General features: G+C 61.3%; 1 protein-coding gene across 1 annotated transcript; it reads right to left on the bottom strand.

Annotated features, from left to right (window-relative positions):
• Positions 1 to 5172: 5172 nt before the first annotated feature.
• Positions 5173 to 11999, bottom strand: NEU4 (neuraminidase 4; the record flags this gene model as incomplete). The annotated part of the gene is given in 7 exon segments (XM_033860424.2): positions 5173 to 9891; positions 9894 to 10026; positions 10028 to 10368; positions 10371 to 10505; positions 11452 to 11612; positions 11614 to 11702; positions 11778 to 11999. Coding segments are annotated over 7 exon segments (1434 nt in total), but the record flags the coding sequence as incomplete, so codon positions are not given.
• Positions 12000 to 13633: the final 1634 nt, after the last annotated feature.

Below are 13633 nucleotides of genomic sequence, written 5' to 3' on the forward strand. Positions count from 1 at the left end.
AGCCTGCGCGTCCGGAGCCTGTGCTCCGCGGCGGGAGAGGCCACAACAGCGAGAGGCCCCCGTACCGCAAAAAAAAAAAAAAAAAAAAAATGGCGCCGAGTTTTCCTGCTCACTCATTGGACACCGGCCTGAAGAAGTAGGATGCGCCAGCCTGCCCGGCCTGGCCCTCACTATCCCAGAAACACACTGGCCCTTCAAGGCCCCTCCTCTCCGTCCCCACCACACTCACGCCCACAGCCTGAAACCCCTCCGTCTTCAGGAGGCCACCGGGCACCGCCCCCCAGAAGCCCTCTCCAGGCTCCACGTCCCTGGGTCCCGTAACCCCCTGCCCCCGAACCTGGCACAGGACGTCCCCAACTGAGCAGCTGTGCCTGAATGTCCTGCCCCAGCCCCACGTGTCCCCACACCAGGCCGGCGGGGGGATGGAGTGGGCAGGCGAGCGAGTGGGCTGCCGCAGGCTATGAGTGAGCAGGTGCCAGGCTGCTGGGGGGGCTGGCATCTGTGGGGAAACCCAGTCCCTTCCCCTCTACAAACTGGATGATGGTTCAGTCCCCCAGGGAGGGGATGCACTGCCACCACACAGGTCATCGGCTCTTGTCCCTGACTACCGTGACAGACACCCCCAACCTTGCCCCCCCGCCCCCGCAGTGAGCCTCGTCCAAACCCGCAGGTGCCGGGAGCACAGCAGCCCCCACCAGCTCCTCAGCCCTCGAGCTCACACCCTGTGCCTGCCATCCTGGAGACTGACCCAGGCAGAGGGAGAGTCACCGGGTCTGGGACACTGGAGGGAACACTGCTGGTGAATTTTGCAGACGACGCGGGCTTTTGTGCCTGGAAAACCCAGGAGGCTCTGTGGGGAAACTGCTATGGCAACAGGAAAATCTAGTCCAGGAGCAGCTGTAAGATTAACATCCCGAAATAAATGGCTTCCGTACATCCAACGGTAACCACTTAGAAGAAAAAGTGATAGCGAATATTCCGCCTATGACAGCAACAGAAAAGATTGTGTTCAAGGCGTAGATTCGGTGAGAAAAGCACGAACCCGCAGGAGAGCAGAGGACCGGCGGGGCCTGGTGATCTGGGGAGGATGCCTCGACGCCATCGAGACGTCAGTTCTTCCTAATTATACAAATTTAGTACGATCCCTGTGAAAACCACATTTCTGCAACCGTAAAGTTCATCTGGAAAAATAAACAGGCAAGTAACAGCCAAGAAAACCAGGAAAGGAAAGTGAAAGAAGAGCAGCTTTATCAGATCTAATACTGATGATCATTAAAACAGTGGCGTTAGCACATGAAAAGGCAGGAAGAGAGCCAATGAGTGGGGAACCATAGACTTCCTAGGTGGTGCTGGGACAGCACAGCTATTTGGAAAGTATAGTATAGTAAGGTAGATGCATCCCTCCTACCCTGCGCTTGCATCAATCCCAACCCTATGAGACACAGGAGAAAAACCTACCAGACCTTCACAGGGATGCCGGCTCACCCTAGGTGCCATGGAAGAGAAGATGGGGAAATTCAGCTGTGTAAATTGGGGAAAACCCTGTAGCACATCAAAAACATCATCACGAGCAGACTGGGGAAGGAATTTGCAATATCACGCAGAAGGGTAACGCTCCAATTATAGAAAGGTCTAAAGTCGGGGAGACAGCAAGGGCAGAGTTGCAATGGAAAAGCGAGCCAGAGAAATGACGGACTGTTCACGCACATGCCTCCCACATGTTATGTGCACACATATCCCTTAAACAGGGAAAGGATGCTTATTTTCACTCAAAATAAGGAAACTGCAGATCACAGCCACACCTATTCACCAGCCAACTCGGAAAGCTTGACTACACCCTGGGCGAGGATGCTGGGAAGCCGCTGCTTAGCACTTAGTGGAGCATTTGCCCTTCACTCCTGAGCCCCACCTGTGCAACACCTCCCGGGGGTACCAGCAGAAACGGGAAGCACGCGGGGTTCACTGTGCTGGACCTGATGGCTGAAGGTAGGGAGGCCCCGGGGTGGCAGGAGAAGGGGCCCCGCCCGGACTCTGGGTGAACTGGCTCCTGGGCGGCCGCCAGCCCTCAGGTGTGTGCAGGAGGGATGGAGACACTCGGCCCCGGAGCACGGAACCAGGTTGGGGTCCGGTCAAGAGACAAGTGGGCAAGCTGAGCATCAAAACTGCCAAAATTAACATGAAAAATCGAATTGATTCACACACTCTGAGCAAGTTTAAAAGACCACGAGCTCATACTGATACTGGAAAAATTTTTTTAAGATGAAAGATCAGGGAGGGAAGGAAGTGGCCTCGGGTGTGCTGGCAGCGCCGGCCGCCCTGGCAGCCGCGCTCAGATAAGAAGTGAGACCGAGAGCGACACTCAGCACTTTGCATCCGCCTTCCCGTAAGGCGGCCCCTGCCACCTGCCGCCTGTCGCCTCTCACTTTTTCCGTTCCCCTGCTCTGCCCCAGCCGCGTGTGTCACCGGCCTGGGGGGGCATCGCGCCCACCCCCCGCCCACACCCGTTCCAGCGGGTCAGTCTCTGCATCAGCGTCTGAGCATCTCACGGAGCCACAGCGTCGGGGAAGGGGGAGAGGGGGAGGGCGGGTCTCAGGGCTCCCTGCTCCCAGCCTGAGACCCCGGCAGCCCACCAGGTTCCAGGTGCTCCCTAGCCGAGCCCCACCTGGCAGCCCCTCTGCCCAGCAGAACACCTCCTCGAGCCACCTGTGCCCTCCCGGTCCCTGGCTGCTGTGCGGGGAAGTGGGGGTGGCCAGACACCTCACCATAGGAGTCCGAGGTCCCACAAGGCCTGCGGGAAGGGAGGGAGGCGCTGTGGCCAAGGCCAAGGCCAAGGCCTCCTGGCAGCAGAGCTCAGGTCTCAAAGTGAGCCCAGCCTTGGGAACAGGGAAGCGGGCCTGCTGTGCGGCGCCTGGGCTCTCAGCCCTTGTGGGTTGGTGGTCTGATGTGGACGGATGTCCCTATGGTCTGAGTGAGGTTCCTGAGTGTTTGGAGACTTCAGAATGTGGGGACCCCCCTGTGAGTGACCAAGGCGGTGCAGGGGACCCTTCCCGGGGGTCCTGTACCTCGACCCGGTTGGGCTGCCCCATCCGCTGGGGGGTGGCCTGTGTTCCTGGCTCCTGAGCCCACGACTTGGGTGGGCAGGGGTGGCGGGGGCTCCCCACAGCCCTTGCCTCCTGCGGTTTGTGGTGCCATGGGCTTGCCGCAGGTCAGGGCCGCCTCTGAGAGCCACTTTAGGGGAAAGATGTGTCACCTCCCCATAGCCCTGCTTCTCGGGCCCCGTTATATGAGCATCACAAGGCGCTCGGCTGCTGGGCCCTCGGGCGGGAAGAGGCTCCGGGCCAAGGCACCCACACGTCCAGGCAGATGGCGCCCAGCCTCACATCCGCCCTGAGGGGCGCCGGCCCCCGGTGGCCTGCCCAGTGGGCACAGAGCCACATCTAAGAGCCCCCCAGCCGTTTTGACTTCTCCCAGCCAGGGGTCCCAGTGGGGGTCGTAGCGCCTCTAGATTCAGCTCCTGTTGGTCCTTTGGGCAAAATGGGGCTGGCCCAAGGGCATGGCCTGAGGGCGGGGCCTGAGGGCGGGGGGCGGGGCCTCAGGCACGCGTGTACCAGCGTCCCACCGACCCACCGACCCACGGCGGCAAAATCCATGATTGTTTTTTGTTTTTATCTCGGTCTGAATTCCGAAAATATACTATCAAATGCTATTATTCAGCCATTTAAAACATTAACTAATTAATTTAAAAAATTCTGTCCATATACATTCATAGCAGCATTATTCACAGTAGCCACAAGATGGAAGCAACCCGCGTCCATCAACTGATGAAGGATAAACAGAATGTGGTCCGTCCATAGGACAGAATATTATTCAGCCTCAAAAAGGAAGGAAATTCTGAGTCATGCTACACTGCGAATGAACCTTAAGGACATGATGGTCAGTGAAATAAGCCAGACACAAGGGGATGGACACCTATGATTCCCTTATATGAGGTACTTAGGTAGTCAAATCATACAGAAAGTAGAATGGAGGGTGCCAACAGCTGGGGACGAGGGGTTGGGAAGTTAGTGTTCAGTGCGGACAGTGTCAGTTTAGGAAGATGAAAATGGGGCTGGGGTAGAGAATGGTCATTGCCACAGCTGTGGCAAGTCAGAGAGGCTGGAGAGCCGGGCGAGCTGATGCTGCGGCTGGAATCTGAGCTGTCAAGGGCAGAATCCCCTCTTCCTCAGGGAAGCTCAGCCTTTTCTCATAAGGCCTTCAACTGGTTGGGGGAGGCCCCCACGTTATAAAGGATAACGTGCTTTACTCAAAGTCTGCAGATTTAAATGTTAATCTCATCTAAAAATAGCTCTGTGGGCAGCTTCCCTCCTTCCCACCTTCCAAACACTCTTGAGAGACGGCACAGGGTTTGCAGACTAAAGAAGACCACGGCCCCGCCCCACCCCACGTTCATCACGGTTTTATTCTCGGTGCCGCTCTGAGCGCACAGAACCTCTCCCTTCTTCCCTGTTACAGACACTGCCCGGGAAGGACCCCGGCCACCAGCCCCCCCACGCCCCTCCCCTGTGGGTCCACACCAGGACAGATGCAAACACAAGCTCACGGTCACCTGGGGAGGGCAGGACGGGCCGCCGTGCACCCATCAAACTGGAAAAATGAAAAAGGCAAACAGCGTGCAAGAAAACAGCCTTCTCACTTGTATGGATAGCTTGTGAATTACTACTCCTTTTAAGAAAACAGTCTGCTGTTATTGACTAGAATAAAACACTGCAGAGAGTCTTGCTCAGTCACCCCACAGTTGAGAATCCATCCCGCAGAAATCGGTCTTGGTTTGTAAAGACAGATGTTAAAAGATGTGCACTGCAGCTTTGGTTGCAGTGCAATAATAATAATAATAATAGAAGCCATCTGAATGTCCCCAGCAAGGAAATGTTGGCTGGCCCATGTACACCGATGCTCTAGAACACATCATGCCGTTACTAAGAAAGCATGAGCTAGGATGTGAGTCTTGAAAGACATCTGTGTTGCTGTCTGGACTCCGCAGGAAATGGACCCCAGGATGGAGGTTTGCAGCTGGGGGCACTGGGGTGAGGGAAGTGGCCGTGAGCCACACCAGACCACAGCGACGAGCCTCGCCCGCAGGGCACGCGGCCCGGCCAAGCACTGCTGCACTCGGGCGGTCAGCGGCAGGACCACAGTCATGCGACTATTTCACCCTGGTGCAAAGGGAAACACGTCCATGTATGTTCCCATTTATTTCCTCTTGTATGAACCGTGGGAGGGGAGCAGGCTGCTGTCACCTTTAGGGGCAGAATGGGGTGGGCCGAGACTCTGGGTTGACTAATTAAAACAAGCACTTGTGGCCACTGAACTTGTTTTAATGACACACAGCGGAAAACATTCAAAAGACTCAATGTGGGAGCCACCAAATGGACTGCAAGTTGGTCTCTACCCCGAACTGTGGGATCAGCACAGGCCGCTGAGCCTCAACTTCCACATCTGGGAAATGGACATAATACCTGCTTCACAGGGGCTTTGACTTATGAAAGGGAATGGAGTGCACAAAGCATGTGACACACAGGAGACCTTCTGTTAAGTATTTTGTCCTTTCCCCTCTGCGCACACACAGAAACGGAGCACAGTACTGAAGCAGAGAGAGGGACGGAGGAGAGAGACAGCGCGGAGGAGGGAGGGAGGGAGACCCAGAGAGACAGAGACAGAGAGAGATGGGGGAGGGAGGGAGGGAGGAAAAGCCAGATAGACAGACAGAAAAACAGAGACAGAGACAGAGAGACATGGGGGGAGGGAGGGAGGGAGGGAAAGCTAGACAGACAGAGAGAGACAGACAGAGAGACATAAAGACAGACAGAGACAGACAGAGACAGAGGAGGGAGGCGATGACTGCAGCCAATCAGTCACAGCAAAGACAGAATTAGTGAGCTGGAAGAAAAGTCTAAGAGTGAAGCACAGAGACAGAAAATGATGGAAAACACACGGAAGAGAGTAAGAAGCATCCAGTGAGAACGGCAGCGTTCAGGAACGCGGGGCCCAGAAACCCTGGAACGGGATTCGGCAGCCAGTGTCGCCTGTTGGCGTCTCCCGTGGCCGCTGGAACTAACTTGCTGACAGCAGCACAAACTCATCCCCCTTCAGCTCCGAAACGGTCTCACTGTGCTAAGGTCACGGTGTCCACGGGGCCGGTTCCTTTTGGAGGCCCCGGGGGAGAATCCGCTCGCTGCCTTTTCCAGATTCCAGGGGTCACTGCATCCCTTGGTTCCAGGCCCCTCACCCATCCTCAAGCCCAGCATCGTAACACCGGCTCTCCCCTCTGACCCTCTGTCCCCCTTCCAAATGCCAGCCCACCCAGATAACCCAGGACGAGCCACCATCACAAGACCCTTAACTCAATCACGGCTGCAAGGTCCCTTTCTCACGAAGATCACACACTCACAGGTTCCGGGGGTTAGGACGCCGACACCTTCGGGAGCCTGTATTCTGTCTACCAGACATCACGTCTGTTTCACATTTCCTTGGAGGTCCTGCCAGTCCAGTAAAACAAGGAAAGGAAACAAAAGGAACAGCATTGGAGAGGATACAACGCAACGGGCAGTCTGCACTAGACTGTTTGCAGTGCAATAATAGTAATAATTATTGTTAGAACCCCCAGCAAGGCCCGACCCGGCCTGGGGAAAGCACCACAGGCGCACGGCAGAGCCTGGGGAAATGCCCAGGGGCTGGTCCATCACGTTGGACCCGAGGAAGGAAGGAGGAGGCTGGGAGAGCCCAGGGCCATCCCAGAGGGCCTGGGGGGTCAGATCAGCCTGTGGGGCAGTGGGAGGAGGGGGCAGAGGAGCGGCTCCTGTGGGTCAGGCTGGGCCGCACCTGAGGACCAGTGGCCCCGGAGGCTGGACAGTGGGGCACTGCTCGAGGTACAGTCACCCAGGACCAGGGAAGCCAGGGCCGCAGGCCCCAGCAAGGTTGACCCCTGCAGGCCAGCAGCTGGCTCCAGGCCCGGAGAGCGGGGAGGGCCTTCCCTAGCTCAGCTGCCCCCACAGCAGCAAGCACCAGGTGCCCCGAGCCCTCGGGGACCAGCCAGAGCAGGTGCAGGTGGCGACAGGCCTCGGGGGTGGGTGAGGACGGTTTTAGGAGGGGGCCCGAGCTGCCCTGAGCCCAGGGACTCTCCCCACAGCCTCCCTCCCTGCCTGGGGGTGGGTCACACCTGGGGAAGCCCTAACCCAGAGCCCTCAGCCGCGGCCTAGACCATGAGGAACCAGGATGGGGCCCCGAGGAAGCCACAGTTCTGGGATGGACCCAGTCACCGAAGGCCGGCTCTGCTCGCTTCGGAGACCTCACTCCACGGCTGGCCTGCGTGGGGTGCTCGATGGAGGGGACTCGCCCCGGCCCGCTGGGAGCCCCGTGGTGGGAGGAGCCTGCCCAGGATGCAGGTGCAGGAGTGAGAGGCTGGCGCCTGCCTGCCGTGCCCGCCAGGACTCCAGCCGGTGTCACAGTCCCCACACACGGACAGCCGGGACCTGCCCTGGCTGGCGCTGGCCCTCCCCCAGGTGGGCCAGCAGCGCTTTCCCGAAGTTCCACAAACAGGGCAGCCTGAGTAACAGGTGTCTGTCCCCTCCCAGTTCTGGAGCCAGAAGCCCCACGTCAAGGAGTCCCAGGGCCGCGCTTCCTCCCCAGGATCCAGGGAGGGTCCTCCTGCCTCTTCCCTTCTGGGGGCTCCAGGTGTCCGTGGGCCTGTGGGCACGTCCCTCCAGTCCCAGGTTCCATCTTCACATGACTTCTCCCTGACGGCCCTTTTCTCTTATAAGGACACTCACTCCTGCCTGACTTAGAACCCAGCCTAACCCAGGATGGTCTCCTCTCAATCCTAACCTTAATTACATCTGCAAAGACCCTACTTCCAAACAGGTCACAATCTGAGGTTCCAGGTGGAATTCAGGGCACAATAATCACCCAGTCTGGAAGTGAGCACAGGACACTGCCGTACACACCTGTGACCTCTGGGCCTCTGGAAAGCCCCACCTGCCCGTCTTTGCTGGTTTCTGTGGCTTAAACCTGAAAACAGAAGAGCGGACTCAAGCCACTGCCCAAAAGCCCCAGGTAGAAGGGCTGTCCTTACGGGGGACTGAGGCGGCCTGGAGATGGGGGGGGGTGCCTGGAGCCCAGTGGTGACCCCTGAAAGGTGGCCACCCCTGCAGGGACGGCTGACAGTGAAGGAGAGCAATGGGGGGGGGGGTCTCCCGGCTCCCAGGGGACTGGCTGTTCTGAGTTCCCTGGGGACCCTTGGGCCTCCACTGCTCAGAGACTTCCTGCACGTCCCCACCCTTGGGGAAGACCGTGTAAGCTGTCATGCTGTTCCGGAATCCAGGCTAAGGAGGTGATAGAAACTGGGGCCATCCAGGGACACCCCAGAGATGCTCATCCCGCATGACCAGCACCTGGGGAGACTGACCAGCCCCAGAAGGTCGCCCTGCAGGGTCCTCATCATGGAACACCGGGGCCGTCAACAGAGCTGCTGGGGAGGGTGATAACGTGCTAAAATGAAGTCATATGTTTTTAAAAAGAATTTCTTCAAGGAATCAGAAAGAAATGCCCAAAAGATCGTCATATTTGTGGTGGGCAGAAGGATACGTGTGGCTCACTTTTTTCTTTATAGTTTTATACATTTCCCAAATTTTCTACAATGAACACATTTTATTTTTATAACCAGAAAGAAGATGTTACAAAGAAGAGGAAATAAGAAGGTGCTTCCACGAGGGCACAGAGGGCCGGTCCTGGGAGGTGACCCATCCAGGGAGGGGCAGCCACCGCGCTCCCCACCGGCCCCGCCGGCCGGCAGTGCAGACCAGGCACATCTGGGGCTGCCGCGCAGAGAAGGCTTTGCCTGTCCCCCTGCCCCATGGCTGGCAGCCCCCAGCACTGGAGAGTCTAGCTAAGGGGGGCAGACCCCACAGTGACGTGGCTAGAGCACTGGGGACCCTCCCCAGGCTTCGACGTGGAAAGAACTGAGGAGAGACAGCCCTGGACAGACACGCAGGATCCCTTTATTTCTTGTTCATAAGCCAGAAAAAAGCCAGCAGAGCAAGAGGAGAGAGGAAAATGGTACAGGCGACCAAGCACCGCGGGCTAAGCAAAGGATCCCGGTGCCACACTCCCACCGCCACACGCCCCAGCCCCTGCTGTCGGCCTTGGGAGGGGGCAGGGTGGGCCATGCAGGGCCAGCCGCCCGTCCACCCTGGGCCATCCAGGCCACCCTCCCTTCCGGCTGTACACCTCCTTCCTAAAGACCAGCCCTGCTTGGAGACTGTTACAACTGAGCTTCTGTGAAATTCAATGAGGTCCCACACAAACACTCACCCTCACGAACCTCCTTGGAGAAGCCAAGGAGCAAAGGCGCCTCTCCAGGATGGAGCCCCGTACAGGCCTGGGGTCACAGACGCCCCCACCCCGCCACCTCCCAGCATCCTCCGCCCCTGCTCCCCTCCCCGCTCCTCCTGGGCACCCGGGGCCAGGCCTGGCCAGAGGCCCATCAGGAGGGCCAGCAGCGCCCCAGAGGCTTGTCCCCAAGGCTGGGATGCCCAGTGCCCGCCCCAACGTTCCCCAGGACCTCCTGCAGGGAGAACATGCAGAAGGAGATCTCCTCATAGGAGACCCCGGTCCCACTCGCGTACAGACAGGCGAAGGTCAGGGCTCTCTCGGGGGTGGGCCTGATGGACGCCAGGTCAGAGTAGCCACTGGGGCCCTCGTGGATCGCCCAGGGCTCCGGGCAGCTGTGGGGGTCCAGGGGCGACCGGCTCAGGCAGATGCCCATGTGCAGCTGTGCCCTGCGCCCCACCGGGTGGGAATACAGCAGCCATGTGGGGCTCTGAGACAAGGCCGAGGCGGGACCGGGAGCTCGGGGGTCCAGGTCCCCCTGTTCCCCCCAAGCCCAGGCCCTGGGCCGGGCTCACCGGAGCCATCCCCACATCCCTCCGTCCCACCCAGCCCCCCGCCCCCTCGGGTATCTCCAGCACCCTCCTTCCTCTGGGGGTTCCTGGGGCCCAGGGCAGAGGTGTGGAGGGTGGAGGGTGTTCCTGGTACCCATGGTGCACCCCTCATTCTCCGGCCTGCTGGAGGGCGGGGCCGGAAAGCCCACAATGCTGCCCTGGCAGCCCCCGGCGGCCCCAGCCAGGGCGAGCACCAGCTCCCCAGGCAGGAAGGAGGCGCCCTCGTCTACACTGAGCACCTGCATGTGGCTGCCCAGAGGGCTCCAGGCACTGCAGTAGAGGATGCCACCAGCCTGCCCCCTGTCCCCCACCGCCAACTGGCCCTCGCCCGAGCGCAGGTTGGGCACGAGGCCCCCGTGGTGCCAGGTGCGGAGAAGGAGTGGGGGCCGGTCCCGCAGATCTCACCAAAGCACTCTCGCCGGTCCACGCGGTACATGTAGGCCGGCACCAGCAGGCGGCCTGAGCACAGCCGGATGCCATGGCTGGAGCCGACGGCAAACGTGGCCCAGTCTGCAGGGAGGAGGGGCTGCTGGTCCCCCCGATGGCAGCACCACCACCCTGGGGGACGGGGAGGACGGGGGCCAGTACCCGGGTTAGGGGACAGCTCAGGGGGCAGCCATCGGCTCACTGTGCCCCCACCGTCCACTCCTTCCGGCCACCCCCAGGCTGTACAAGCCTCCTGGGCCATTAGCAGGAGCCACGAGCCCAGGCAGGCCGCTGGGCCAGGATCTCAGCGGGTGAGCGGAAGGCCAGCCCCCAAGTGTGCGTGCTGTCCAGGCAGAGGGGCAGCTGAGGGCGGGAGGGTCTGGGCAGCCCCTCCTGGCAATGGGCTCGAGTCCCCTGGGGTGGGGTCCACACCAGCAGATAGCTCTTTAGATCCACTGTGCCCTGTCTGGGTCTCAGAGCCTGCCCCACCCCTCTGTTTAGCTCCTACCTGCCAGGGCCTAGGTGACCCCTGGGTCAGCTTCCACATGCCAGGGTCGGAGTGGCCCCGAGGGCAGTTGGTGGTCAGGCCCTTGGGGAAGGGGCAGCGAGAGCAGAGGGAAAGTTCTGGTGTCAAGCCGACCTACCCAGCTGCAACCCTGGGCTGAGCGCCGGGGGAGGGGTGAGAAGGAAGAAGAGGAAGGGGTAAAAGAGGGGACCCACCAGGGGTTTGGGGCCAGAAGGGACCTCAGCGCTCAGACAGAGACAGGTTCGGGAAGATGACAGAGCCTGCTGGGCACGGGACTGAGGTCTTCCGGGGACAGGATGGGGGCGGCCCACCAAACGGCGTCGGTGGCGCTTAGGCTGGGTGCGGGGTGAGGCGGGAGCTCCAGCCAGTCCCCCCTCCGCCGCCAGGGTGCAGACCCCTCCGCGGTGCAGAATCCCATTCCCCGCCCCGCGAGACCCCCTCCCTGCTCGGACCCCGCTTCCCCCCACCCCACCCCCGCGCCCTGCAGAGCGGGCGCCCACCTACCCTGCTCGGCGCCGCCCACCGCCTCCGCCGTGAGGTCCCGCGCGCCACCCCAGCTGCGCCCCGCGTCCCGGCTGGTCACGCCGCAGAGGTGCGCGGCGTTCTCGCCCGCAGCGATCTGCGCGGCCTCGCGAGTGCGGCCGCGCACGGCGATGAAGAGTAAGACTGGCCATGCGCGCGACGTGCACCGGGCAGGGGTCCCTGGAGCGGTGCTCGTCCAGGACCGCTGTCCCCAGCACGCCCGTGGTGCCGCACTGCGGGGAGGGGGCCAAGCCTCAGTCCCCAGCCCTTCCGCGCGGCGCGGCCCCCGCCGCCCACCCCGGGCTCACCCGCACGGAGCCCCCAGCCAGCATGCCGGTCCTCTGCATCAGGCGGTGGGCGTGGGCGTCGTCGGGGCTCAGCCGCTGCTCCGCGAAGGCCAGCACGGTGGGCCCGGGGGGCACGGGCAGCAGTGAGGGCACGCGGTACGTCAGGCCGGCCCTCTCGCCCTGGAAGAGCACGGTCCACGCGGGGACACGCAGGGCCCCATGCTCTGCGGGCGCGGGCCCAGGACCCCAGTGTCAGCGGGGTCCCTCCAGATGGGCAAGGGTTTTCTGCGGGTGCAGGCGCCGTGCCCCTGCCCCGGCCCAGCCCGCCTTCCTGTGCCCACCCGGAGACCACCCTGTCCCAGGGCCCCTCACCCCCGTCCAGGGTGGTCCCTCCCCAACGGCTATTGCACCTCAAATGTCTGGAATCTGCGCCTTGCGCCTCTCAGCATGGCCCACGGAGAGGGAACTGGTTGGTGACAGGAGCGGGGTAGCCTGGCCAGAGCCCCTCGACCCTGTGCACCCACGTGCTGGGGACTTGCGGTCATCACAGAGCCTGCCCGGCAGGAGGCTGCCAGGGGACCCCAAGGCTCTGGACAAGGAGGGGTTCAGTGTCCCCAAGCAGGGGCCCCACAACCACAGGAGCCGTGCAAACAGACACGCAGAAAAGGACACAGAAAGACACGAAACACGGAAACATGGGAGACACAGAGGAAGACACGCTCACATGTGCTGCACGCAGATGCCAGGCTTCCGCTGCCATCACCCTCTCAGACCTGGGGTCCTGGGGGTGGCCAGGAGACGTTTAGAGGGTTGCCTGCTGACCCAAGGGGGGCCCAGCAGCTCTCCTGCAGATAAGGTCCTGAACTCCAGGCCCAGTGGGACATTTGCGAGGTGGGGGACCCGCCGCCCTGCCCCCCGGGCTCCTAAGCAAGGCTGGGGGACGTGGGGAAGCCCAGCAGAGCCACCCTACCTATGGGGTACCCCAAACAGCTCACACGTGTACCCCAAGAGAGCTAGGGGCGGTACAAGCCAGTGGGGCAACAAGAGGGACCCCAAGGAGGCCAGAGAGGTCACCGCCCTGCCGTCCAGCCCCTGCCCCTTCCAAGCAGAAAGGAACCAAGTGTGGGGTGGGGGGTTTAGTCTGCAGTAGGGGTTAGGGGTTTGAACTTGAAAAGCAGCGGCTCCCACACAGTGATGGGAGGAAGATGAGCGCCCTCCACGACGGAGCCCCCCAGAAGCGGGAGCACACACACGAGAGAAGCCAGGCTGGGGGACAGGGCATGGAGGCTGGGTGCGCTTCTCAGAGCTGAGAGCTAAGAGGGGAGGGGCGGGGGGAGACCACAAGCCAGGCACCAGGAGCGCCCCAGCAGGAGGGAGCGTCGCAGGGTTCAGCCACCATGAAGAAGGCCACAGCCCAGGCCCCACGAAGCCTGGCTCCCTAAACCTTGGCTGGTCGCCCAGCCCCCTCGCCCACAGGCCCAGGTTCCTGCAGGGGTGACGGAGCGTGGCCTGGGCGGCCTTTCTGGGGTGGGGTCACCTGAGGGAGGCTCAAAGGGCGGGGCCTCAGGTGTGGGTGCATTGGGGCACACACAGTCTGCAATCCGCCGACCCCCTACCGGGGGTCCCGTTCTGATTCGCACAAAGGTGGGCTGGCCAAGCCCCCACCCAGGGATGGCAGTGAGTCTGCTCCCCGCAGCGCAGTGGGGTCCAGGGGCTGCGACCGGAACCGGAGGTGTCTGAGCAGCTGAGGGCCAGACGCGGCGGTAACCAGACAGGGTGCTGGGGGGAGGGGAGTCCCTGTACAGCAAGGCCGGCGCACATCAAAGGACACAGTCGGGATGGAGAGAGTGGGGTGACGGGAATGAATGCACACATAC

The sequence above is a fragment of the Tursiops truncatus genome, chromosome 7 (genome assembly GCF_011762595.2).
Source record: "Tursiops truncatus isolate mTurTru1 chromosome 7, mTurTru1.mat.Y, whole genome shotgun sequence".
NCBI lineage: Eukaryota > Metazoa > Chordata > Mammalia > Artiodactyla > Delphinidae > Tursiops > Tursiops truncatus.